Source organism: Agrilus planipennis, unplaced genomic scaffold (genome assembly GCF_000699045.2).
Source record: "Agrilus planipennis isolate EAB-ADULT unplaced genomic scaffold, Apla_2.0 scaffold346, whole genome shotgun sequence".
NCBI lineage: Eukaryota > Metazoa > Arthropoda > Insecta > Coleoptera > Buprestidae > Agrilus > Agrilus planipennis.
In genome coordinates, this window is record NW_020439031.1 from 55,473 (window position 1) to 81,822 (window position 26,350).

The 26,350-nt window shown below is 30.9% G+C and overlaps 6 protein-coding genes across 8 annotated transcripts in view; 4 read left to right on the top strand and 2 right to left on the bottom strand.

The window, feature by feature from the left end:
- The window catches only part of LOC112905027 (cytosolic carboxypeptidase 1-like), a 16,337-nt gene extending 10,039 nt beyond the window's left edge, over window positions 1-6,298 (top strand). The window contains exons 12-15 of the mRNA XM_025976568.1: window positions 2,576-2,663; window positions 3,113-3,277; window positions 5,096-5,260; window positions 5,350-6,298. Of these exons, the coding sequence (XP_025832353.1) occupies window positions 2,576-2,663; window positions 3,113-3,277; window positions 5,096-5,260; window positions 5,350-5,457 (526 nt within the window). The 3' untranslated portion in view covers window positions 5,458-6,298. The remainder of the gene's footprint in view (window positions 1-2,575; window positions 2,664-3,112; window positions 3,278-5,095; window positions 5,261-5,349) is intronic.
- An 8-nt stretch (window positions 6,299-6,306) lies between these two features.
- On the bottom strand, window positions 6,307-13,254 carry LOC108742681 (mitochondrial uncoupling protein 2). Its single transcript, XM_018477975.1, has 9 exons — window positions 13,152-13,254; window positions 10,750-10,931; window positions 10,514-10,685; window positions 10,287-10,408; window positions 9,341-9,450; window positions 8,071-8,292; window positions 6,923-7,063; window positions 6,717-6,858; window positions 6,307-6,547 (listed from the first exon to the last, which is right to left on the bottom strand). The coding sequence occupies exons 3-9, from the start codon at window positions 10,625-10,627 to the stop codon at window positions 6,442-6,444; spliced, it is 957 nt and encodes a 318-aa protein (XP_018333477.1). The 5' UTR covers window positions 10,628-10,685; window positions 10,750-10,931; window positions 13,152-13,254; the 3' UTR covers window positions 6,307-6,441.
- Window positions 13,255-13,789: 535 nt separating this feature from the next.
- Window positions 13,790-17,893, top strand: LOC108742677 (eukaryotic translation initiation factor 2-alpha kinase). Of its 2 annotated transcripts, none has more exons than XM_018477968.2 (12): window positions 13,790-14,111; window positions 14,166-14,457; window positions 14,512-14,626; window positions 14,678-14,828; window positions 14,888-15,062; window positions 15,123-15,616; window positions 15,953-16,070; window positions 16,137-16,469; window positions 16,523-16,663; window positions 16,729-17,266; window positions 17,322-17,657; window positions 17,713-17,893. In XM_018477968.2, exons 2-12 carry the CDS (start codon window positions 14,336-14,338, stop codon window positions 17,848-17,850), a joined length of 2,661 nt encoding a protein of 886 aa, XP_018333470.1. In that variant the 5' UTR covers window positions 13,790-14,111; window positions 14,166-14,335; the 3' UTR covers window positions 17,851-17,893. The 2 variants fall into 2 exon arrangements, with proteins under 2 accessions (XP_018333470.1, XP_018333471.1); XM_018477969.2 differs by having other exon boundaries at window positions 14,270-14,457.
- Window positions 17,894-18,148: 255 nt separating this feature from the next.
- LOC108742685 (ATPase inhibitor, mitochondrial-like) lies at window positions 18,149-18,885 on the top strand. The gene is made up of 3 exons (XM_018477978.2): window positions 18,149-18,308; window positions 18,412-18,556; window positions 18,640-18,885. Exons 1-3 carry the CDS (start codon window positions 18,259-18,261, stop codon window positions 18,769-18,771), a joined length of 327 nt encoding a protein of 108 aa, XP_018333480.1. The 5' UTR covers window positions 18,149-18,258; the 3' UTR covers window positions 18,772-18,885.
- Window positions 18,886-19,134: 249 nt separating this feature from the next.
- Window positions 19,135-23,654, top strand: LOC108742683 (syndecan). The gene is made up of 4 exons (XM_018477977.2): window positions 19,135-19,380; window positions 21,150-21,330; window positions 21,388-21,561; window positions 21,974-23,654. Exons 1-4 carry the CDS (start codon window positions 19,315-19,317, stop codon window positions 22,141-22,143), a joined length of 591 nt encoding a protein of 196 aa, XP_018333479.1. The 5' UTR covers window positions 19,135-19,314; the 3' UTR covers window positions 22,144-23,654.
- Window positions 23,655-23,797: 143 nt separating this feature from the next.
- Window positions 23,798-26,232, bottom strand: LOC108742678 (ralA-binding protein 1). 2 transcript variants are annotated; one of them, XM_018477972.2, is made up of 6 exons: window positions 26,056-26,232; window positions 25,867-26,002; window positions 25,343-25,792; window positions 25,112-25,289; window positions 24,743-25,054; window positions 23,798-24,682 (listed from the first exon to the last, which is right to left on the bottom strand). In XM_018477972.2, exons 1-6 carry the CDS (start codon window positions 26,141-26,143, stop codon window positions 23,978-23,980), a joined length of 1,869 nt encoding a protein of 622 aa, XP_018333474.1. In that variant the 5' UTR covers window positions 26,144-26,232; the 3' UTR covers window positions 23,798-23,977. The 2 variants fall into 2 exon arrangements, with proteins under 2 accessions (XP_018333474.1, XP_018333473.1); XM_018477971.2 differs by having other exon boundaries at window positions 25,343-25,795.
- Window positions 26,233-26,350: the final 118 nt, after the last annotated feature.

Genomic DNA, 26,350 nt, shown 5'->3' on the forward strand with positions numbered 1-26,350 from the left:
TATTGTTATAGCAATCAAATAAATAAATAATCACTTAAACAATGTTCTACGTATAAACATTGTATAAAAAAATATATATATAAACCCTGTTAAAATCGACCCTATTATACGTCTAGGTCTACTAGGTACTTAAGTGAAAATGACATTTAGATCGACTCATTTATTTACACTTAAATAGTAGACACAGTCACTAAATTTTTTAAACTTTTTTTAATTTTTTCAGTCTAACAGAAACTACCCTCTATACAGTTCCAGTTTTTGTATAATATTAATGTAAACAAATAATTCCTTTGTTAATAGTACATCTTAATGATTTATGAATGTCAATTAGAAAATACTTGTTTTTAATTGCAAATTTACTACACGCATTTTTTTGTACCGCTAACGATGATCATAAATAATTCTTCTGCCATTGAATCGATTATTTTTTGCTAAGTAAAAGAAATACGAACGAAAAAAAGAGAAAATAAGAGAAAAAAAGTTGTATGTATATCAGTAATTTCGAAGCTCAGAAGAAAGACTGACTTCCCTTAAGGTGCGTATACATTTGTCCACGAACATGTTCGAAGCAAAACGATGCGGAACACAGAACGAAGTCGAATTTAGTAGATAATGGCTGGTGTTGACGATTTAATAAATTATTATTAAAACGACGCAAACGACACAAATATACACAAATACCTTCCTCGACTTCCATGCTTCATTTGCTTATCCACAATTTGTTTCGCTTCGCTTTGTCTCGAACATGTATACGCACCTTTACAGAGCTGTTCGTCTATATAAGCAAGTGGCAGAGTGTAATTTAAACCGGTCAAAGCATTTTCGTTGTTTTATTGTATTACTTGCTTCTATTTATACACGCTGCCTTAGTCGCAATGTCTTTCCCTACGTAAATGACTATGTACCTACAGCATTCAACCATTTAGTGTAGGTACATTTAAAGAGTTAAAAAGTTTTTCGACCTGTCGCACGAAAGAAAAACACGAATCGCCATGTAGTACTCTTTTTTTCTTCTTTGGTAAACTGCTACGGTATATTTAGAATGTAGAAAATTGAACTGGGTTCATTCATTTCTTACATTATTTAAAGAACAACTTGAAATCCCAAAAATACACAACACCGAAAATATACTTATAACTGATTCTCATTAGCAATCTCGTTTCTTCTTAATTAACCTTTACTCAGCATTCTACATGTAAATTTAGTCACTCTGCGGTTCATACTCAATTATGTCAATTTCTTGAAGAAATCCTTAATTAATCCTTTTTTAATTTCTCATATGAAATAAATTTCTATTTTTACAACATTATTTATTCCAAAAGTTTCTATTAGTAACGATGATATTTTACTCCAAAAATAGTTAGTTATACAATTAACGTATCAAACTTCGTCAACAGTAGACCAAAGTGTACAGAAAGTCATGCATCCAAAGCTTTTGACATCCATCCGCGACTCCTCATAGACATCGGTCTAGTCTTGGTAAATTTTGATAAGTTTACCACCTTTTGCATTCACTAACCCGAATAACTTCGCGAACTTCGCAACCGCTGCTGTGCGAAGCCATGCACCCCCAGCAAGTTAAGCTAATGCTAGAACGATTCTTCTTGACTGAGTAGATATTCATAATGAAGCTCCCGCTTGGTATCATGATCAGGTGCGAAATTCGCCAAGTTATTAAGTTTTCATGATGCAAAAGGCCTTAAACTTGTCAAGCATGGATGGATATTTGTGTCTAATGTTTCTGACATCCATGCATAACTCCTCATAGACATCGGTCTATAGTTTACCACCTTTTGCATTCACTAACCCGAATAACTTCGCGAATTTCGCAACCGCTCCTGTGCGAAATCATGCACCCCTAGCAATCTAAGCTTCTTCTTGAGTGAACAGATGTTATAATGAAGCTCCCGCTTGGCGCTATGATCGGGTGTGAAATTCGCGAAGTTATTAAGTTTTCTTGACGCAAAAGAATTTCCCTCGTACTAGTATAGAAAACAAAGGAAAATGTTTTTCTTAAGCGATCTAAACAACTCGCACGTTATTTGCTGTTATTTAGTAACAAAACAATAAAATCAAAACGATCCCTAGAAAAATTAACTAATAAATAAATTGTTTTGGAAGTATTTTCAGTGTATTGACATTTACAGTTACCCGTACAATTTCCTGATTATGGCCCGTTTCTACTGGAATGCGTGGTTTTTTACTGGGAATACTTTTTAATTTCGTAGTTGTTGTTGTGAAGATTTATTATTTGCTTGTCATCGTGAAGGGTTTCCTGTTGCATTTTATCCGTACGTGCCTCGCTATATTTAATAAGTAGTAGTTAAAAATTAATTATTAATAAAGTAAAAAGTGTGTACATAAATTCATATTTAAGAAGAAACAAAGAATGACGCATAGGTGCATGTATCCTTAAGTGTGGGTATATTTAATTCAAATCGCGTAGAATCTCATTTGTATTCCGTTCTAATGTTTAAACTTCCTTCCTATGCTGTCTGACAGAAACGATAATTTCTAACCTGGAGGTCACTTTTTATAGTTGACTGCCTTCCCTATTCATCTTGTTTTGTTGCAGATCGCGGAACGGCATCACTGGCGAAGATCTGAACCGTTGCTACAAAAATCCAAACCCCATTTTACATCCAGAAATCTACTATCTCAAGGTCAGTTATCCAATTAATAATCGAGACATCGACGAAAAAACAAAAGCGAATTTAAAGGTCTTCTTCTCTGAAAAATACAATACCTGCTGCCTTAAAACAGTTCATTAAAAACTAAATCTTGCTCTCTCTCCTCCGGCGGTATTCTTTAACAATGGATTTTCAATGCCATACTGGCACTTATGTTCGGTATTCCATGTACTCACACAAAAAGAAACGGTAACATTATCGACTACATACTTTTACATTACCTGCTAAAAATCTGTATCGACCTTTTCGAAATTACGACATTGGTTGTAAAGGCTAATTAAAATTGCGCAAATTTTTAACAATCCTCTTCGAAACACACAAGTTTCCCAAAATCTTCTTTCAATTTTCACGCCATAGTCTCATTCTCGTACTGATAATATTGGTAATACTTTAGGGTAATGATTCATGTATCCCAATTTTAGAGTATAGTTGGGTACGCAGTTAAGATTTTGGAACATCCAATTGCAACATTTATAGATATCCATGGTCACAGCAGGAAGAAGTTTTTCTTTTTTTACGGCTGCGATCCAAAAAAAAGTTGGAACAGTGCAGACCGGAAACAATTGGATTTCTCCGATATTTGTACCGTAAGTTTCAATAGGACTTATTATTAACTACTGCTTCAATTTTCGGAAATATTTTTTGGGAAAAACTCGGAATTCACCCTTTATTTTGTTAAACATAACTACCCGCTAAGAATAACAAATTATAAAAACAGTAAATGTACTCATTTAATATTGGAATTCTACGTGATTATTTCAAGAGATTTAAAGCTAGAAGGGAAATGAAAATTTATATTTGAATTACCCCAATTAAATAACCAAATCAAAAAATTGGCGAAAATCTAACCCGTAACAGGCAAATATAAGTTAGGTACAGTAAGTCCTAAAGAGACTTTACTTTTTTTGTGGTCTCTAAAAGTAGAAACAAGGGAATACCCGACCCATGACCAGAAATGACAAGACGCTGTGGTGATCTAATAAAAAAAAAATGCAAGTTTCACCCCTCAGTTTAAAGGTATAAACGAACCACATATAAATTCAGTCAGTCTTACTTCTTTAATAAACTAGTATTACCCATGTAAAAATTCAGATAAGGAATTCCTAAATCAATATTTAAATGCCTAATGTAATGGTTAGAACTTCAGAGGTAACAAGTTCCCACATTTATTCTTCTTCGTCTTCTTCTTTTCTTTTTCGTATTCTTCATGGACGTAGTTGTAGCTTTACATAAAAACGCACACACCTAGTGTAGTAAGGTTCAGGGTCAGTATTCAAGTCTTAAAGCTGCTTTGCACTCAATATTGCATGACCTTCAGATAGTCGAGAAGAAATTCTTGTTCTTAAAATCAACATGGCTCGAACAACGCTCCTGATCGATGGTTGAAAAACGTTTTCAAATATTAGATGATGCTTCACGCTCCTTTTGTCATTTTTATACGTACCTACCAGAGGTGTGATTTATTTGAAATACTTGCATTTAAAATGCAAATAGTAAATAAAAAATACGTATTTCTATCTTGCATTTAAATACTTTATTGGAAAAGGTATTTTGTATTTTATTTAAAATACTTTTCCAAACATATTTTCTATTTGTAAAAAGGAAAATACATTTTTGCCTTAAAAGTTTTGCGAGTATCGCTGATCAAACATTATATAAAATGATGAATGAAAGAGAGATTCCATGAGCCTAAAAACTTCTAAACTCCTTGGAAATGCATAATCTAAAATATTGGAACGATATTGTTTTCCGAGTTCAATGTCATGGTCCATGGAATTTCGAAGTTCTAAATTGATATCAGTATCACCACGTATCATACCTTTAGCAAGGAACTAAGAAATTCTATGAATTACGACAAAACAATATCGAGTTACTACTACAACTACAAGATATTGTGGTGTGCTAATAAATGCATATAATCCAAAATTCATAGAAAACGATTCAAAAAACTTCAATTATTAGATGAACCCAAAGCTAAAGAAAGTATGGATTCCATTTCTTTCTCTTATTACAACGTGTAAAAGATCAGAAACTAAATGGGGTTGTAAATATTTTGATATAAAATGATTGATCTTGTGTGCAATCGGCATTCATTTCGCTATTTTCAAAGAAGAATTTAAAATATCACAAACATGTGGTGAGAGGGGGTGAAGGGGGGGGGGGTTAGGTCCGAACAGAAAATCCAAAATTCGAAAAAAGCAAATTAAAAAAAATAAAATAGCAAAAGTTGATCAAAGATCTTTAAGGGTAGAAAATCCAGAAATTTTTGTGAATTCGCTTCTAATCACAATAATAGAATAATATTTGCTTAGCTTCGAAACTTTTGAACGATATTGTAAATATGTAATATCGCTTCTTCAGAAATATTTCCCAGATATCGTTGTTGTTCTATATAATTATTTCAGTTATTACCGACGTATATAAATAACAATAATTTAAACAAATCGTTTTGCCGATACGATTTTAATAGCGAAAAAGAATCGACATGCAGAGTTATGATGTGGAGGGAATTTGGAATAAAGTGCTCGTACACACTGGAATCGTCTTTTTGTTCGGGTGAGAACAAGAAGGTAAGCGAGAATGAGAGGATGTTATTTGTGTATATATATGAACGCGAAATTACGGGTAACGTTTTTCTCTTTTTTTTTGCAATTTGCAGAAAATTACTACAGAAACTTTGCAACAAATTGGTGTCAGTCTAGTAACTGCCCTTGCTTTTATTGCCCAACAAAAAATATGGCAAAAGAAGAAAGTTTTTGACGAATGATTTAGCCGAGTACCTGTACCTATGTAGGCAAATAGTAAAACAAAAAGAAACATTAAGTATTCCTTTTCGACGTGATATTAAATTACATATCAATTGTTTGTATATATTCGACATAAAAATTGTTTTGTTACTTTTTTTTTAATAAAATTTTTTAGAGGGTTGAAACTTCTCATTAATTATCATTCATAATTAATTCAATTCTAAATAAAAGGTAAAATCGTTATGTAACGCAAACAATGACCCCTTTTCTTCATCCCTCTAGCTCCCTAAAGCTCGGTGGAAGTTCTCCCTCCTTTTTTAATATTTCTTTTAGAGGGATAACTTCTCATTAATTATTACTTTAATTTCCGATAATAATAATTAAATTTTTTAAAAAACATTGACCCCTTTCCTGCCGCTCCCTTTTCCAGAACTGGACCACAACGCCCACAAGTCCCTCTCTCTCCTTAATTAGCGTTACATAAACATCCCTTAACAATATACCTACTGTCAACAACTTGATATTATACCAAGTTGTTTCTACTTGGATTTGATCGGTGAAAATAGCTGTGGCGTGCTGAAGAGAGGTAATAATTTCGAAATCACTATCCACATTTTGTAGTTTCGATAACTTACTAACCAAGAATTTAACGTCCCTTATTAATTTGATTTAGGTACGAAAATAATAAACGCATTTAGTTCATCTTCATTTTAATTTTTTATTGAATGTATCGGATTAAATACAACAGCACATTAATAAAATTGCCCGCTACTGTGCAACAGATTTAAAGTAAAGAAAAAAATAATAATAAGAAATACATTAAGTTATAGATATGCATTTCTAATTGATGACGTAAAAAAATATAATAATAAAGTTGACACCACCTATATTGGTATATATGTTTACCGTACACACGTATATGTATATGTGTTGACATTGAGATAACCGTTAAACAGATAGGATATTATGCATTATTTTATGTATATCAATCAATTTCAATTTTTTCACTTGTGCGTATCGATTTTCTTGAAAACGGCGCTCTTCAACTGCTCATACGTCAACCACATCATTATATTCCAGGAAACCAAACGGTAAAAAGAAGGAATGAAACTAAAAACAAACGACAGCATTCTTTTTAAATCAATAAAAACATTTTCGAGCTTGAGACAATCAAAAGAAAGAAGCAACAATTTGGTTAAAGAAGGTTTGGTGGGGTTGGGTTGTATTTGAGCGAAATTTATTTAGACTTGAGAGAGTAATTGACCTGCGAAGATCTTACCCTTTGTAGAAAGATTTAGCACCCTCGTTTACGAACATTGACACTGCACAATCAATAGCACCTTTATACTGATTCTTCGTTGAATTCATATAGCGAGTTTTGACAACGTCCACTGGGGAAGCTACTATTGTAGTACAAAAGCCTAAAAATAAGAAATTGTAGCTGTAATTATCTTGCTAGACCCACAATGAACGGTTATATCTTACCAGCAATAACGGCAGAAATGAAATAAAGACGAATGCCATCAGACATCAAGTGGGAATGAAGCAAGGAATCTTTGATCAAATCATAGCAAACAATTTCGGAGACATTCACAATGGCATTTCGGCTTACATTAGGAAATGTTCCTAAAACACCATAAAAATTTGTTTGACAAACAAAAGTAAGTTCAAAAGTAACAATCAAACCAGTCAAATATACGAAATCTGATCAAATCATAGCAAACAATTTCGGATACACCAAGAAAGACATTTCGGATAACATTAGAAAATGTTCCTAAGACATCGTAGGTAAAAATTTGTTCAACAACAAAAGTAAGCTCAATTTTAACGCGGAAACCAGTCAAATATACGAAATCTGATCAAATCATAGCAAACAATTTCGGATACACCAAGAAAGACATTTCAGATAACATTAGAAAATGTTCCTAAGGCATCGTGGGTAAAAATTTGTTCAACAACAAAAGTAAGCTCAACTTTAACGCGGAAACCAGTCAAATATACGAAATCTGATCAAATCATAGCAAACAATTTCGGATACACCAAGAAAGGCATTTCGGATAACATTAGAAAATGTTCCTAAGGCATCGTGGGTAAAAATTTGTTCATCAACAAAAGTAAGCTCAACTTTAACGCGGAAATCAGTCAAATATACGAAATCTGATCAAATCATAGCAAACAATTTCGGATACACCAAGAAAGATTTCCGATAACATTAGAAAATGTTCCTAAGGCATCATTTAAACATGAACATCTACGTATGCCAAGGAAATAAATATTCTTATGTCGATTGGAAGAAGGAGATACAATCTCATAAAAGCTCAAGATCCCAAACATCGGAAAACCTGGAACTTATGCTTTAGATTTTATTTGAGTTATCGGGAAGAGGGAGGTTGTTTCTTTTTCCTTTGATATAACCTATGAGGCATAGAGGTCTAGTTAGGACCATATTAGAAACAGAAACACGAGAAAGGAAAACCTTTTTTTTGGGCAACTCCAAAGCTCCACTGACGACGCCACTAAATCCCTGTAAACCCTAATGAATAATGAATAATTGTAATGCGTCGATTCCTTTAGCACTCAAAGGTTAAGAGATTGACCTTTGGTATTAATTAATTCTTTAAATGAATAAATACCTTTCCATAAACCCCTTAGACCTTCTTTGGAAGCAATGCTTTTGTATGCTTCACGTACGTTATTGTATCTTGGGGAAGCAACTTCTGATTGACCCATGGATGCTTGAAATCGTACTTTGACAACGTCAGTTGGCTGAGCTATGAAAACTGCTAAACCACCGGTGGTTATACCAGCTGCTACCCTCGAACCTATGTTCATGTTGCCAGTTGATTTACTATTTCCTGCGAATTTCGAATTTTATCAGAAATCAATCCCTCTGAAATTGAGTAAACAACTACAAAAAAAAATAGTAAAAATAACAAATGACTGAATTAAATAAAGTTGGTACAAAGTTAGGTTTGATTACAGGTACAATTTATGAAACTTTGATATCTTTAATTTTACAATTGGTCTTCTCGTTTTTTTTTTTCTCTCTTTCAAAAAGTGTAACTGCTTTGTGACATAAATATTAACAATATAAATCGCATTACTTTTAACCATAATTGTATACAGTTTACTTCGTGAAGGTACCACTCGTCTTGATTTTTCCATCCACTTGGAATTACACTTGTTTTTATTCCAGTTATTTAATTTTTCTGACTTTTATTTTAATTTCTTTCAAAAGTGCAGGACCTTTTGATAATAAAAATATGTGTTTAATTACAGTCGACTCCTTTTTAGACAAATTAACATTACCGTCATTTTTAACTTACTCTTCGACTTGAAGAATTTATCTTTAAAGTTTTACATTAATGTATGACGTAATTTTTGAACTTATGCAAATTCTTGAGATATTCTACTAAAATATCATCGAATCAATTATTTGACTTGATTGAAATTCCCATATACACAAAGGAAAAAGAAATTAATAGTTAAAAATAAATAAATAAACATAAATTAAGTGGAAAGAATCGTGACCACCCTTAAGGCAGACTGATATTATCGGAAAAAGACCTTGAATTGTTCGATTTACAGAAAATTTTACTTAAAAGATTCGACTTTTGGAATAATTTGATTGAATGAGATAAAATACGGAGTCGACTGTAATTTGTGTGGATTGCAATAGAATTAATAAAAGAGTAATCGAAGATGTGTATCGATGATGAACCCAAACAAAAACTGTGGTACTTTTTATGTTTTTCGTTTAGAAAATAATTAGAATACCCTGAAATATATGTGTAGCTATATGTAATGGTTTAAAAAGAGAAGATGATAGTCGGAGTTGAAGTTTTATTAATAGAAGGAAAAAACGATCGATTACTAGCAGCTATGGACTGCCAGTAAGCGTACCGTCTAGTAGGCGTTGGTAGAAGGTCTTGAAGGTGTCGTAGAGACCTATGCGTACGGACGCAAAACACATTTGACGTTGGAGACCAGCCGAAAGACCACTGTATAGACTCCTGCAAGCAAATTTGATACACACTGTTTATCCCTAACACCCCAAAACTAAAACCCAATTCAACCTCAAGGTTGGCATCTTTAATTACGTTTCTATTTTCAACCCTTTAACTTGACTTTGGGATCACCAGACCAACAATAGTTTCAATTTTTTATACTTACCTTCACAGTTAATATTATACTCAATACTTATTAGGAAAAAAGTTGTATGAATGTAGTGTTGGCATTAGTGTGCATTTGAACGATTTTTTGGCATCACACTTCTAATGGCTCTGCCATGAAATTATCTTAAATTATATAGGTAACAACGCTTATACCAAACTATTATCTAATTAGACATTTCGAAAATAACTACTACGTCTACTTTTAATCATTACAACGCGCGTGATTTGATATCCCGTCAAAAACTAAAATATGAATTTTCCAATATCTTTAACAAACTCAAGAAAAATGTCGTGAAAACCAATTAATAGATGATCCTTTTTTTAGTAATTAGCTGTGTAAACTGAAAATAAAAAAAAAAAAATATTTTTCGTGTGTTTTTCGATATTCAGTTGCATTAATTAATTATCTTAAGTAATTAAGTACCTTTATTTTGTAGTATGTTAGAGGAATCGTATTCATTTTTGTATACCTTTACATTCAGCAATTTTAGATTTATTTACGGACAATTACTTATGTACATATTAGAATACGATCGCTCAACAATTATAAACAAAATAAAGAACAGTTTCTTGTAGTCTGGTCCCCCTATAGTGCAGATCAATAAAACCAATCATTAAAAGCAAAAAATTAAAAGCAACCAACAATAAAATAGCGTTTAAATTAATTGATTTACCTTGGGCCTTCTTGTCGAATCATATTGGTTAGAGTTCCGAAAAGACCATTTTGATTATGCTGAACTGCCTCCAACATAACAAATGATCCATTCTGAACAACAACACGGGATTCCCCCTGAATCTAATTTTCAAAACAAATCAAATATGATTCGAAAAATAATAGCGCAACAATTGAAATAAAGGACACACTTATTTATACACATTTTTGGAAATGAAATTCACTTGCCTGTAAACGAACTTTTGCGGTGTCTAGCGGATAGGTAACAAAGTCTGCAAAGCAAGCTGATGTACCAGCTGTGAGAAGTTTGGCAAAAAGTGGCGTATTATCAAACGTACTCATTTTATTTATTTTTTTGTTATTTTTTGCCTTTGAAATTGTTAATAATTACTCAGAAAATCTGGAAATAAAGTACAAACTGATGTAGGTACCTATCTAACAAATCTTTTGCAAAAAAGACTTACTCAACGATGGTGCTAAATATTCCTTTAGGTGGTGATACGTTTCTAGTGATTTTTAAAAGTTTTCTCTAAATTCATCATAAAAATAGTATTTTGCTATAGATTGATGTACAAAGCAATCTTGATGCTGACGAACAGCGTTTAACAAAAAATATTCCGGTGAAAATCTTCTGATCATACTATTTCTAAAACAATAAACAATTGTCAAGCACTTTCTAATACAAATCCAGGAATTAATTGGACCGAACGAACGGGAACAAATCGAAGAAATCTCATGGAAAAACTAAGCTATACATAAAAAGAAAAACTTGCTGTTCAAATATCTTTCAGTACATGTAGATAGAAAACCAAAACTTATTAATAAATGATTTACAAAGTTAAGGAAAATTCGACAGGATTTTGAAAACTCTGGGAAACATAGGCGGTAATTTAAATACGTAACATAAAAACAAATAAAGGAAGCAGTAATTAAAAGGCAACAGCAAATGAATAAACATAGTAATTTAAATTACAATAATTAAAAGAATAGGAACTCATAGAGCTTAGTCTGCATGCGTAGCATTGTTTTGTCTGAAATATGGCACGCTAATTACAAACTCGTGAGAAAAACAGGACAACTAAGAGCAATAACTCAAAGTCCAATGTTCGCACTACATTGGTATTTACTTAAAAGAAAAAAAATACTACACCTTACACAGTGATTTATATTCATATACATGGCGTTAAGGTACAAAGTAATAAGTTCAGTTCACTTAAGTACTGAAACAACTGTAAGTAATTTATGATGTGTCGGACATCGCAATTAAAAGCATCAAACACAAAATGATTCTATCATATGGATGTCAATCAAGAAAAAAAGTAGATATGCATGTAACAACGTTATTAGTACAAAGATTAAATTGTTTGTCCTCGATTCTTTTAGATAAATTTACTACAATAAAAAGCAATAATAATAGTCGCGTAGGTTTAATCAATAACTTCTGTTGGTACAGTTATAAACAGATATATCTACGTACATATGTATCATAAATGAAAGCTATTTTAGGAGTGGTTTGAATAATTTACATTTTTTTTTCCTACTTTTAATTCAATTCTAATTAATTGTATGATTACTAGGTTTTACTCGCTGCTTCGCTTGCGTTGATGCCTTAAATATGTGTCAAAAATCATTGACGACCACTTAAAACCGATTTTTGTATCCCACGGTAACAGTATTTTTTTCGTGGATAAAAAGTACCCTATGTCCTTTTCTGTACCCCTGACAATGTGTGTACAAAATTCCATGATGATCGATTGAGTAATTAACACGTGAAATGGTAGCAAACAAACAAACAAACTTAGAATATTAGAATACACTGTTTCTCATTTATATAGGAATAGGCCTTGAATTGATATTTAAATTTGGTGTGCAATGATTCGGTAATCTTAAAAGTATAAAAATTACTTTACTATAATAATTAATAATGTCAGTGACTGCTTCAGATTAATTTTTTTTTTTGTATCATTTCAAATTCAAGGATATTTCGAATTTGTTTTGGCTTATATACCTACCGATTCGTACTGTAACAGATCAAAGTCTAAGGTTTCAACAAAGCAAACAGTTAATTTATTAGAATATGAGTTGTAGAAACAATAGAGACGGTCCTGATTTTTATCGTAATAATATAAAAATATAACTATATATAATTTTATATACTTGCTTTAAAAATTGGCACACTTAACTAATATAACTATAGTCGCAGAGGGCTCTTAATTACCACGGGTACAAAAATGATTGCTTATTAAAAATCGTTTATATTTAAAAAAATGTATACAAAAGAATATTGTTTTATTAACAAACCACTGGTTTTAATTCATAATTGTTTACTTTAGAAAACAATTGGACGAATTATTCACCCACCTGATTTATGTTTTATAACTTACATTACGAGCAAATTTCCTTTGTCAAATTTAATAGGTAGTTATCAAAAATTTTGTACACGCCTTAATATAAAACTGTTATGTACCTAACGTGTTTCGTTGTTTTTGTTTTATTCTTTAATTAGGAATACAGTCCTTGATTATCGAAATACAATCAATTGTCCTGGAATGCACCATTTTTAAAAATAGTACCTACGCACTGACCACCAAAATACGTATCTATATCTGCATAGAATGAACAAAAGTACAAATTATACTAATATTTAAACGTTATTTATGCATACATATTTTTGACAATTAAGTTCGATTACCATGTTAAAACTTAAAGTGAAAGACCTCCAATCAATTTCCTCAAACAAAAAAAGTTTTATTGAGTTAGTTCTCTTTATAAAACTTGAAAACGTATGAACCATAACGTAGTTTCTTAAATACTTTTACTAATATTTATGTATGTTAGGTATAAAATATATTCTAAGAAAACTTACCCGCAGAGCACTTTCAGAGGAAAATTAAATCGTTATGAGAAAATACCGTAGGCTGCATTCACATACGGAGAAAAATAATGAACATGCGCAACAAATTCGCGTAGTCCACGGTTATTGAGCGGTCTAAAGTCTAAACGAACATACAAATACATGAATGTTTTAGATACACAATTGAGAATCAAAAAATCGCAATTAGTTCATATCAAACAATTTAAACATACTAGTTAGGCCCCGTAGTATAACTGAAAAAGCTTAAGATTTTTAAATATTTGGCGCCTTTTTTGCATCTTGCGCTATTTTAATTCAAAAACTTGATAATTGGTAGGCCAACCAAAATTGTGCAGAGCATGTATGGTTGCCTAAAGACATAAAATTTTTATCTTCGTTTTTTATTATTATTTTCAATGTAAAACGTGTATTATTGTATTAACTTAACATAAATAAGTAATACTGTGCTATTTTCCTTTAATAATTAACTATATTAAAAATGTTTAAACATTTTATATTATTAAACTTTTGCATAAAAGTCCGTCGTTTAGAGTCCGTGTGTGACGTCATGACTATTTATACGAGGTTTGTTATAAAAGTAACTGTTATATATACATAGTCTTATGAAATATTACAGTTGAGGGTAAAATAATCGCCGTAATCACATCACAAACGATTAGGAAAACCTTGCCATGTTTGTTTGATTCCTTAACTAAAAGCATATAATTTATTTAGTTCTAAATTTCTCTCTCCCTGACCACTTGTTGTGGTAACTGTCATACGATCATCCGACATAACGAATTAACCTGTCACAACATTAGTAATGTGTCACCTCATATTTATGTTGTGATAACAGTTAAAGGTTTTTCAAACAGATATTCTTCCAAAGTGATAAAAATTTAATATTTGCAGTATTTTGAGACTGGCATTATCTGCATACTAATTACAGTGATACGATATGTGAAATTGAAGGTTTGGATATAATATTTAGTTTGATTGCTTTTTACATTATTATTTTCTTGCTAGATGAATGTAGAAACATTTACTATCATTCCTAAAGATTAATTAGTCAATGATAAGTGATAAGATTTGTAATGCATTAATTGATGATGTTATTGTTCCATAATCAGATCAAAACTCACCCCTCAACAACAATACACTTATGATGTCTTTAAAAGAAAGGCAAATAAGAGATTATGAATATTCAACAAAGTTTTATGTTTATTGTTAGAGTACTTCTAATTTTTTTACATTTAATTATAATTAATGGAGAAGAAAACAATTTACCTGATTGCAGTAATGAAGAAGGACCACATGGGTAAAAAAGCTTACTTAAATTATTGTATCTACATTTTAAGAAACTCTGTTACAGGTTGATATTAGTGAGTACATTAGATGGAAATATTGCAGCTTTGTCAGCAAAGGGACGCTTAATATGGGAACTTGAAACAGGTCCTTTATTGCTTTCCAATATCCATAATTTAGAGGTATTTTAAATTTAAAAATTTAAACATAATGGTTGCATGGCATTTTTTTAGTTGACTAACAATGGACAGTGGATTAGAATTATTCCATCTCTGTCAGGTTCTCTATATAAGTTTGATGGCTCAAATATTGATGCAATTCCTATCACTGCAGATAATTTGTTAACTTCATCTTTTAAATATTCTGATGATATGGTAATAGCTGGTGAGTGTATATTATTAATTATGTTATCTTATTCTCCATGAGTATAATTATAACTGTAGGTGGTAGAGAAGTTCGTAATTATGGTGTAAATATAAATTCTGGCAAGAAAGTCTATGAGTGCTCATTAAGTGGATGTAAAAATAATACAGAAGTTGATGAATCTGAAGACATTGTCATTATTGAAAGAAGTTCTTATGTTGTTAGAGCTGTAGAGCCTCGGTCTGGTGGTGAAAGGTTGATAATATAAGAGAAGTGCCCATGTTGATCTTAATATACAATGGAATTTCATTTTAGATGGAACTTTAGCATAGCAATCCATAATCTTAAAGTACCATATACTAGTTGTATAAACATAGATCCAGAAGTTCATGAGTATAAAATAACAGCCATATTACCAAATGGTCACATTATAGCAAATTCAGAAAAGACATTACTGGAACCCTGGGACTTCAAGTTCAATTCCCCTATAGTTGGAATTTGGAAATGGGATGGACGTTCACTATCCCAAGTAGATTTATTTGAATTTCCAATTGAAAATAAGCTACCATTAGTACCACCATCAATCTATGTGGGAATGTATAAAAAGCAGTTGTATATATTTGAATCAGAAAAAATGAAAGAGACACTGGTTTTAAAAAAGTATGCTGCCCCAAGTTTTATTGACAGTCAAGGAATTACAAGAATACCATGGAAACCCATATCAGCATCAAACACTGCTTTGGTCCCTATTGATGACACAGATGGATCAACAGCACTTTCTGTCTTATACAGTTCAGAATACATTAATGGTAAGAAATGCATCATTTTATCTTTTAAGTATTAATGTTACAGAGCATTAACCATGATGAATCGACCTCGTCATTTAAAATTGTAAAAAATAAAAAATAATTACTTTATTTAGATGAACTTCTGTCATTTTAAAAAATATTTAATATGTTAAAATTAGAAAATGAGACTGTAGTAGAGGAATAAATAAATTGCAGAGGTTTTCTGTACTATCGTATTTTTAACTTAAGAACTTAAAAATTTCAAAATCTTGGTATTGTGATATGTATAACATAAGTATATGAGATATCTATAAGAACTGATTCACTATAACTCTTAATATTATACATTTATTCCAGGGAATGGTTATTACTTTTATGCTACAAATGACCCTTTATTGTGTGATAATCAAACTTTATCTGAAATGGAAAGTAAAGATTTAAAAGACGGAGTACCTGTAGTGGATTGGATGTGGTGGTAATAATTGGAAAAGCTATTTAGTTTATAAATCTATTCATTAATAAATTGTTTAACTGTTTTTAGGAAAGAAATAATTGTGATATCCCTGACTGTAATATTTATGAACATCATGTACAATAATTTTGGTAATTTCTTTATTTTACGTGTATTTCCCCGACAAAGGCATTCCTCCACATTCCAACAAAAAACTAACAGTGTTAGCGAAATACTGCCACTTTATAGCAAAAATTCTAGCAGTACTACAGAGACTTCAGACAATAATTTTGCTTCCCGATATCTAACAGAATTTGACACAATTAACTGTTTGGGAAGGGGAGGGTTTGGTGTTGTATTTCACGTTATTAAAAAATTCGATGATTGCCATTATGCTGTTAAAAGAATCCTTTTGCCAAGAGAGTAAGTTTACCTTCTATAAAGTTTAATACTAATAATAAGAATTTTATTTTAAGAAATAAAGCAAGAGAAAGGGTAATGCGAGAGGTAAAAGCTCTTGCCAAACTAGATCACAGAAATATTGTACGGTATTACAATGCATGGATTGAATATCCTCCTGTTCAATGGCAAAAAAAGTTAGACGAGAAATTACTCAGGTACTTTTCCATTTATTATTTTGCAAATAAATTTAATAATAGTAAAATAAAATGTATTTTTGTAGTGATTGTTCGAACTCATTGGCAGCAATGACCAGTACATCACAAAGTAGACACCACAGAAGTACTTCCGTTAGTATTGATGTGATTAATTTACAAAGGAGGAGAATGAAAGAAGAATCAGAACTATTTAGTAACATTCAGTCAAAAGATGATTTTAATATATCAATTTCCAAGACACCAGATTCAAGTGATTCTTTCATAGTTTTTAAAAGTAACACAGTTTCTTCTTCATCCGAGTGTAGCGATTTTTCTCATAAAGAAAAAACGCTTTCCCATGCCGATAAAAAGTCAATTTGGCGTAAACCAAGACAACGGCCGCAGTCTTTGGATATAACTAGTCAAGGGAACGTTTTCACGAATGATAAAACACCCCCTGCTTTCTTGTATATACAAATGCAGCTTTGCAGAGAGGAGAGTCTAAAAGACTGGCTTAAAAATAATAAAAATCGCGAAAAGACAATTCTTTTGAACATTTTTACACAAATTCTTGAGGCAGTAGAATACGTTCATCTCCAAGGTCTTATTCACCGGGACTTAAAAGTACACGAAATAGTACTTCTATGTTAATAACAAATAACACATATTCCTGTTTCAGCCCAGCAATATATTTTTTTCTTTAGAGGGTCAAATTAAGATAGGCGACTTTGGTCTTGTTACTACAATGGATGATGCGCCCCCTTTTCCAAGTATTAACTCTTCACCAGCAATTTTAAGCAATGGCTACACCCAGGCTGTAGGAACTAAACTTTACATGAGCCCTGAACAGTATAAAGGCGAAAAATATGACTACAAAGTGGATATCTATTCCTTAGGGGTTATATTTTTTGAGTTGCTAATACCCTTTTTTACAGAAATGGAAAGGGTAAAAGCTTTAACAAATTTACGAAATAAAGTGTTTCCTTTAGAATTTCCAAAAGAATACAAACATGAGGTGGATATGCATATTATAACTAAATTTTTGATTTATTTTCAAATGCCTGTTTCAGAAAGCACTTTTAAATTTAATGATAGCTGATGACCCCAAGGACAGGCCAACAACATTTGGAATCAGAGCTAGACCTCCATTTTTACAAGAAGATGCAGTTTTGAAAAGAGATTTTCATTTCAAGCTCCCTAAAATCTAATAAATGTCTTAATTACACCAAAATAAATATTTAAACTTTTTAATAAGCCTTTTTATTGACTGAAAATGTTCCATTTACGAAATTTATTTAGTTTAAGCATTATAGTTTTGTAATTTGCTGCATAAAAAATGTATTTATTTTAAAATTAACAATTCAGCATTATGAATATGCTGGTTTATAATTTATAAACAGGATTCAAATAACTTTTACGCGCTTTTTATATTTGAAATTCAAAAACCATAGATAATAGAAATAATTAGTCAATTTTAATCTCAGTGGAGAAGTGTCAATATTAATGTCAGTCAAAGTCGAACTTGTGACTGAAAAGTCTAGTCATTTCCAGTATACATTTATCTGTGTTGCGCATTTTATAAATAAAAAAAATATTTTAAAATATTAGAAATTAAGATGCTTAGTTTTCGATATGTACGAGGACGACTTTCTCCTAATACGTTTAGGTAAAATACATTAGCATCACGAAATATATTTGTAAATATCTGTGATGTAACATTAGACCTCTCCATGCATTTTGTTAACTTTTATATGCTAAAAATTTTTTAGCCAATTAAGATCAATGTCTGGACAATTAGGAGACCTAGGAAGTGGTGCTGGAAAAGGTGGTGGTGGTGGAGGCTCCATACGTGAGGCAGGAGGGGCCTTCGGTAAAGCAGAAGCTGCTAAAGAAGAAGAATATTTTTACAGAAAGGTAAAACACCTTTGCTGTACCTTTTTTACTATAAAATTCAGTGGAAATTAAAATTATTATATCATTTTCTTTCTTTTAAACAGCAAAGGGAACAGTTGGCCAAATTGAAAAATGATTTGCATGATGAAATACGTTTTCATGAAGAACAAATTAAGAGACATCAAGAAGCCATACAGCGTCAAAAGGAACGAGTTAAAGACCTTGATAAACATTAAACAGCATGTTTCTTTCATATAGCATTGTAGTTATTGCCGCTTGTAACTTGTTAATATGTATCATTTAAATACAACATTAAAAGTTGCTTTGTATTAAGTTTTCTTCTGAATGCACGAAGTAGTTTATTTATTATTACTGCAATTCATTAAAATGGAATAAATAAACCAATTTTATTACTTTATTACATTTAATATTAATTTTAATTATTAAGTGGAAAAGAATAGTAGCGCATACAGTGGTAATTAGAAATTACAGTTATTAAGAAAATTGAATTATCACATGTATCAAATTTCATTTTTATTTATAATTTAAATGTTTATTTTATAATTGCCGCCGAATATCTGACAGCAGCCATCATAATCTTTGCGCAGGCGTATTTCAATAAACGCAGACATTTTAGAGAGAATATTGTGTGTCTCTCTCATTGATCAGTGGTACCTATGCGTTTGTGTTACAGTAGTTGTGGGTATTTGTGTCAAATTAATATTTTGTGTTATTATAGGTAGTCGATTAAAATCGACTAGCTAAATTCGTTTTTGGTGATGTATTTTAGGATATACACCCTTTTATGTTGTGTAATCCTCGCAGGATTCGCAACTGCTGCTCAAGTAAGTAACAACTGTAAAGTGCTCATGTACTTGCTCATTTATTGTGCGGAGGCCTGCATCTATAAATTCGGTTTACTCATATTTGTAATGTTATTTGGCAATTCATTTTTTAATTCTTGCATCATATAGGGGTAAATACAAATTTAAAGTATAACTACAACCTCATCGTGAATACGTATTTGTATTGCACCTGAAACGTGATATACAGTTTCAGTAAAATACATGGTTGACTTTGAAATTGTAAATGTTTACTTGTAAAAATTCCACAATCAAAGGAGTGGGATAAGCTTATTTTATTACATCTTTTAGAGATGAGTAGATAATCATAAACGATCTGATTATTATTAATGCTATGTGATTTGCATTTTAACAACTGAAAGACTTGATTTAGAAACAATCATTTAACCTTATCTTTTAATATACATGTTAATTTATGTAAAACGCTTCATCTTTAAATGTGATATTACTTACAAACTTATCTTCTATGTGACTCACATGAAAATCGGTTATTTCATTGTTATAATATAAAAGCCAGTTAATATCAACTGTGAAAATTCACAGTTAAGTTTTCCACTTTGTTTATTCTGTTTCCTTTGGTATTCCAAGAGATACTTAAAGCAGCAAATAATATTCTTATTTTCTAGATCTGATAGTAATTTATTATTGTAAAAGATATACCTGTCTTTTCGCTTAATTAATTTAATAAATACATTAGCTAATTGTTTATTGCTTTGGCTGTTCATTGAAAATTGAATTACTATGCACCCCTATGCATATAGAAAAAATAACCCTTAGTTATAATTGTTATTCATAACATTTTTTACCGTGTCTTTTTATATAATAATGTGGTTGTAGATATGTATTGGCTTGATGATATTACCAAGTCTTGAATAAATTTTTTTATATCACTAATGAATGAATAGGTTTGTTAATGAACTAGGTAGTACCAATCAGTTTCTTGCAAAATTAAAAACATTCAAAATTTTTCGTTAGTTGATGTCACATCTGCTTATCGGTATCACATAATTATTTTTATGATTCATAAGCCTTATGTTTAAAAGAGACATTTCAAAAATTGTATTACGTACAGTATTAATACCTAATAATTCATATTTATGAAAATATGAACACAAAAAAGTGGCCATACCTCTCTTACGTTTGTTTTTATGGAATTATTCTTTGATTAGTGAATACACTGAAATGACCATTTATAACTTGCCCACTTTTTTTATTTATATTCAAAACAGACTGGTAGTATTGTATCTTTATAGGTACATATTTAGATTTTAATTTAATTATAAGTATGTTAAATGTTTGCAATAATTTTTGAGGAAATTTAAGTGAATAAATTTGAACTCGAAAAATTAATAGATTATATAATTACTGAAAATGGGGTTGTTTGCTTTTCAGTAATAATATTAAAAGGTTAATGTAATTGCAAGGTATTCCGCGCTGAAGCTCGTATTGATCAGCTCCAAGTCGCCATATTATCATTCTTTTCTCAGTATCCAGAAAGAATCCAGATAGTCCAGGAAAGCGCGTTGATACCGATGTTAAAGATAATAGATCGTGTAAATCGGTAACTCGTGTGTTTTTGCTTTTATTAAGAGGGTGTGACAATGAAAATTAATAAATAAATTCGTTCATTTAAACTAAAAAAAGAATTGATCTATCATATATATATATATATATAAGCAGTGAACAGATTTGAAACGTAAGTTACGTATTAAATCAAAGTTTTTTTTCTGATGTGTACAATTATTTTGCAGAGTAGCACTGATCGTACATATAATAAATATAACGATGCTATCGACATCGATGACGAGCTGGATGGAAGCGGGGGAGGCAGTAAAGATGGTTTGAGGGACAGGGACATTATAGAAGCAAGCGGTTCTGGAAATGGACCCATCGATGACGACGATGAAGATCACCATCAATCAAATGTTATTGGTAAGTTATTTCTTTTTCCAGTTATAACTTCAGTATTAACTCATCTTTTTGTAACAGTTAATGCAAGAAAACCGCCTGTTACGACGGAGCCTCCTGTAGAGAAGAACAAAATTTCTCCAGTAGAAACTGTGATTCCAAGGGAATATCCAGAATTAGACACGGATGTAATTATGAATCCAAAACCAGAAGATCAGCCAACGTCTTTCTTTGCTCAACCAGGAATACTTGCAGGTAATGTTCTTAAAAGAGTTGCACAAGTTCTTTTATTGATCCAGTCCCCTTTACTTCTATTTATGATGCGGTTGACATTTTCGAACCAAAATTTGGTCTATTAAAAATTTTATGTTTTCACGTCCGACATGAATTGATTGTCACCTTTTTTATGGTCAGTAGAATTCTTTTTTCCCTTCACTGACGGCATACTCGGTGACGGTAGAGCTAAGGCTTAATAGTAAGTGATACCACTGAAGTGCCATCAGCGAAGAACGGCAAAACTTTTGAAAAACAAGAATTGCATGGCCAAAACCAGATAACCTGGAGTGAGAAGGTTTACAATTATAAAAGCAGTTATAGATATTTCTTTTTCTAAAGCTTTATGATAATATTTTTCGAATTTGTTGATTTAATGAAGATATATTTTTAGCTGTTATTGGCGGAGCCGTTGTTGGTTTACTGTGTGCCATATTAGTGGTAATGTTTATTGTTTACCGTATGAGAAAGAAAGACGAGGGTTCATATGCGTTGGACGAACCAAAAAGGTCGCCAACATCAAACTCGTATAGTAGAGGCACTAACAAGGAGTTTTTTGCTTGAAAATAAAAATAGTGAAGTGGTCACTGGCGAACTGATAAAATGAGGGGTCTGAACGTAATGTAAAATAACGTTAACGTGTTTATAATTACTACAGGTAATCAGCAAAGACAAAACGCTGAATGACTGAATCTCAGTGTTGCTTAAAGGGCAGCTTTTATACAGATCCTTCAAGTGTAACTAACAATAATTTACTTATAATACACGCGCACATGGAAAACATACTACTATACCGACTGTAATTAACAAATTAATATGAAATATTAATTGTTCGTAATTTTTGTGTGTTACATGTACACTACACTCAAGTACACTGTACACTTCTTGTCTTACTAACAACTGAATGGAAAAAGGCATTTTTTTCTTTTTATTTTCAAAATCTTACGATTATTGCGCCAATGGCATATTTGCTATTGTTTTTCTTTGATAATTGTGTACATACCAACAGTTTCCTTCTTAAGCATAGTTGTTCTATTGGATGTGTATGTAGTACATAAATACTTTTTACACAGTTCCAATCCAAAAATTTAAAATTATATAAAAGGGGCAGCTAGACAAAAATAGCAGCAGCAGCTTATCATAAATTACTTGCAACATTAATGTCTTTCAAAAAATTATGAACGAAAAATTAATGTTTTCTGTATCAACGTAGTTTCGTAGTAGAGGAAGAAGTGCGTTCATACAAACAGTTTCAGAAAAAAAAAATCAACATATCATTTTCTTTATTCAGTCAATTACCAATTTGTACCAGATGCGTATAGATAGTTCGTCTTACATGTGTGAATATGTTCTTGACACTACAATAATTGTGTACTTCTTACTCATCCCATAAACAAAAAAGTACCTACATTCAATACAAAAAAGAGATGTTAAACGTAACTGATATTGTAGTAATTAATTGTGTAAAAACTTTAATTATTGTATCCAATTTTATTTACAACGTAATTTCCATTATTTATTTTTCGGATAGTAATAAATAAAAAGCTTTTAGCAAGGTGGAAATGAAAAAAATGCAATAATGATTATAATCACTAGGCAATTTATAAATCAACACATCTTGCTAAGGAAAAAAGCTTCAACTAATTATTTGTCGGTTTTTGAGAACATTTAATAGAAGGAAAAAATATTTTATAATGTATTGTTTTTTATTTAATGGTGCCAATATTATTTAATTAATTCTCAAACAACAAAAATCTATTTACTTACTAGTTGTATTTTACTCGATACTTTTATATTTAAACGGTCATATAATTTATTGTACTAAATTTAATATTTTTATGCCCGCTCGCAATATTTATATTAAATTTTATAAGAAGTTTTAAATTCACGTAGCAGTATCTGGACCAAAATCAAATATTTGAAATTATTCATTCCTCGTGCGTTATTTTAATGTAGGACTAAATGTTTTTTTTTTGTTTTTGAGATATTGTCCCCTTTTCATGTGAATAGAATTTAGATTTTAGTATGATTATTTTATACAATGACAGACTTCTACCGTATTGACTTTTACAAAACTGTTTATTTATTTTTTCTTGTATAGTTTTTGAATATACCATTGCACTTCCAACTGCTATTTACGTTAACTCTGTGTTTTTATTATGGAAGATTATTGATAAATTACATTGTATAGTATAATTAACATGTAAATAAAATGTCCTTGAACATATAATTTTTTAATGGTGGTCTAGTATACAATAAGAATATTTTTTTTGTACTTATACAAGTTACATTATGAAAGCAGTAAGTACTGATAAAATGTTAAAAGATAACATTAGAATCATATTCCAGCTTAGGAAACAAATGTTCGCGTAAACACTTTTTGTAATATATTTGTACTTTAACAACTAGCAGTTAACATCATAAGTTTGGCACTTAGGTCAATACATATCTCATGTTCTTCCATTATTTTTCGCACAAGATTTATTTTCTTTATATGGAGAATCTGATTTTCATTTTGAAGCAGTTCCATTATTTTATCTAAGTTATCACTATTTGAATCAATTATTACTGGTTCTGTTTGGTTTTTGTATTGTACTTCTTTTAGCACTAACTTTAATCGGGCAATTTCTTTCTTTTCAATTTCCATCTTTTCTATAAGTTTATTTTTCAGTTCTAGTAGAGTTTGGTTTTTTAGATTCAAATACATAATTTCTTTGTCATTTGCTAATAATGGCAGATTTGGATCTTCTGTTTGTAAAGTATTAACACTTTTTGATTCAATTTCTTGTGTAATTTTAACATTGGCTGTTTTCTCTTGATCGACTTCAGTTGGTTTTGGGAAATCCCATTCGATGTTTTTAACTTCTACATTTTCAGAAGCAATGCTAGCATTATTTATTTCCTTTTTATTTAGATCTAAATTGTCCTCAGAATTATTTAATGATAATGGTACTGTGTTTAATACTTCTTGAGAATCTTTCTTTTTAGTGGCTGTTATCCTTTCAGTCTCTAAATTTTCACTACTGTTCCCAGTATTTTCATGGCTTACTTTTTCTTCAATTCCCTTTTCTTCTACAACTCGATTTTTACTCCTAATTTTTCTCTAAAAAGTGCAACAGTTTAAAATTAACTATATGTATTTAAATTACATACTTAAAATTACTTTTAATTGAGTTATTAATCTTTGAACTTCCCACAGCAACTCTTCCCTTTGCTTTGAAACAAATCCGGCATTCATTTCAGAATGAATTTGTGAAAGTAATGACTCCTGCTTCTTAAGTTCAATTTCCATCAAATCTTTTTCATCAGGAAGTTGGGCAGTTGAAATTAAAGGTGGTATGTACTGTATAAGTTTTACATCAACAAAAAGGGCCGGACAATGACAAAGAAGGGCGGTCAATAAACGTTGAGAGATTTGTAGTGTTGAACTTAAAGTTGCAGCTATACTCTGAGCATTCATTTTAGTTGATTTTTCCTTAAAAAAAAAATGTTTTCTAATGTATATATGTGTGGAGTATATAAATCCACTCACATTCAATGTTACTGTGTAAAGGTGGACAATTAACCATGAAACAGCCATATAATTGAGAGGTGGTAAATTACCAACTAAAATCTTAAGATGTTTTTCCCTCATTGCTACATTAAGAATAGCACCAGCTTCTTCAAATCTAACTATTAATTCTGAAGTAAATATAGATTCAGGCAAATCTCTGAAAACCATGAGATGTACTATGCGTACTTCTACAAAAAATTTAATTCTCACCTTAAAAACATTTTAAGTAAACCTGTAATAGTAGGTACATCATGCTCTGCCAAATCAACAAACTCTCTGTGATTGTACATCTTCTTTAAGTGGAGAACTTTAGATTTTGGTGAACTTATTTTGTAGATATATTCAAAACCAAGTCCATACATCTGCAAATAATCTATACATGCCCTATAAGGTAATGGGAGGTCTACTCCATCATGACATCTACTTCTTTCTACTGCCAGTTCAAGAGGAACACCAAAAATGGGAAGTTCTTCAGCAATATCACCTGGTCTTTCTTTTTTATCATTTTTACCTTTCTCTTTTTCGCTTTTTTTATCAATTCTCTTGTCCTTTTCCTTCTTTTTATCAGCAAAGTCTTTTTCTTTGTCTCTAGACTTCTCTCTTTTTTCTTTTGATTTTGATGCAAATTTAAATGACTTTGACTTCTTTGATTTTGTTGGGCTTCTTAAAAAAGGTCAAATAAGCATTTACTCTAAAATGTTTCAAATTCTGTTTTGTTGCTGCATGCAGATTACCTTATTTCATAACCTTCGTCAGCTGAGCTTTCTCCTTCTAACGCTGCATACCCTTTCTCTTTATCTTTTTTATCCTTTTTGTCCTTCTTTTTTCCTGTTAGCAGGTCTTTTCGTGTAAGTTTCTCATCTTCACTATCTAAAAACAATTGATGAATTTGATACATAAAAACAAAAAATTAAGCGACTTACAATCGGATTCCCTATTATTTATTTTTTGAGATTCAGAGGCATATAATCCTGGAAAATCTTTTATAACATTAGATTGTTCGTATTCCATTTGGGGAGCTACTCTAAACGTTTTAAAAAATAAATATTTACTAGAGAAAAGGACAGGTTATGTTCCGAAATGATTTCTATTTTGCTACATATTGAAGTAGTGTTCATAGTGTCTAGAGTGTATAAGGTATTTAGTTTATCAAAGTTTTGTCTTTGTAACTTGATATTTTCATGTTAATTTAATTCTCGATGAAGTCTGATAATTTCT

Coding starts and splice junctions, on each gene's coding strand:
- LOC108742685 (XM_018477978.2), top strand. CDS start 18,259: ATGCTTAGTTTTCGATATGTACGAGGACGACTTTCTCCTAATACGTTT. Junction 18,309..18,411: donor CTTTCTCCTAATACGTTTAG/GTAAAATACATT, acceptor AAAATTTTTTAG/CCAATTAAGATCAATGTCTG. Junction 18,557..18,639: donor AAGAATATTTTTACAGAAAG/GTAAAACACCTT, acceptor TCTTTTAAACAG/CAAAGGGAACAGTTGGCCAA.
- LOC108742683 (XM_018477977.2), top strand. CDS start 19,315: ATGTATTTTAGGATATACACCCTTTTATGTTGTGTAATCCTCGCAGGA. Junction 19,381..21,149: donor GATTCGCAACTGCTGCTCAA/GTAAGTAACAAC, acceptor ATTATTTTGCAG/AGTAGCACTGATCGTACATA. Junction 21,331..21,387: donor CCATCAATCAAATGTTATTG/GTAAGTTATTTC, acceptor TTTTTGTAACAG/TTAATGCAAGAAAACCGCCT.
- LOC108742678 (XM_018477971.2), bottom strand. CDS start 26,143: ATGGAATACGAACAATCTAATGTTATAAAAGATTTTCCAGGATTATAT. Junction 26,003..26,055: donor AAATAATAGGGAATCCGATT/GTAAGTCGCTTA, acceptor AATTGTTTTTAG/ATAGTGAAGATGAGAAACTT. Junction 24,683..24,742: donor GATTAATAACTCAATTAAAA/GTAATTTTAAGT, acceptor TGCACTTTTTAG/AGAAAAATTAGGAGTAAAAA.
- LOC108742677 (XM_018477968.2), top strand. CDS start 14,336: ATGAATATTCAACAAAGTTTTATGTTTATTGTTAGAGTACTTCTAATT. Junction 16,470..16,522: donor AGAATCCTTTTGCCAAGAGA/GTAAGTTTACCT, acceptor TTTTATTTTAAG/AAATAAAGCAAGAGAAAGGG. Junction 16,664..16,728: donor TTAGACGAGAAATTACTCAG/GTACTTTTCCAT, acceptor GTATTTTTGTAG/TGATTGTTCGAACTCATTGG.
- LOC108742681 (XM_018477975.1), bottom strand. CDS start 10,627: ATGAGTACGTTTGATAATACGCCACTTTTTGCCAAACTTCTCACAGCT. Junction 10,409..10,513: donor CCGCAAAAGTTCGTTTACAG/GCAAGTGAATTT, acceptor TTTGAAAATTAG/ATTCAGGGGGAATCCCGTGT. Junction 9,451..10,286: donor ATTCGACAAGAAGGCCCAAG/GTAAATCAATTA, acceptor ATTTGCTTGCAG/GAGTCTATACAGTGGTCTTT.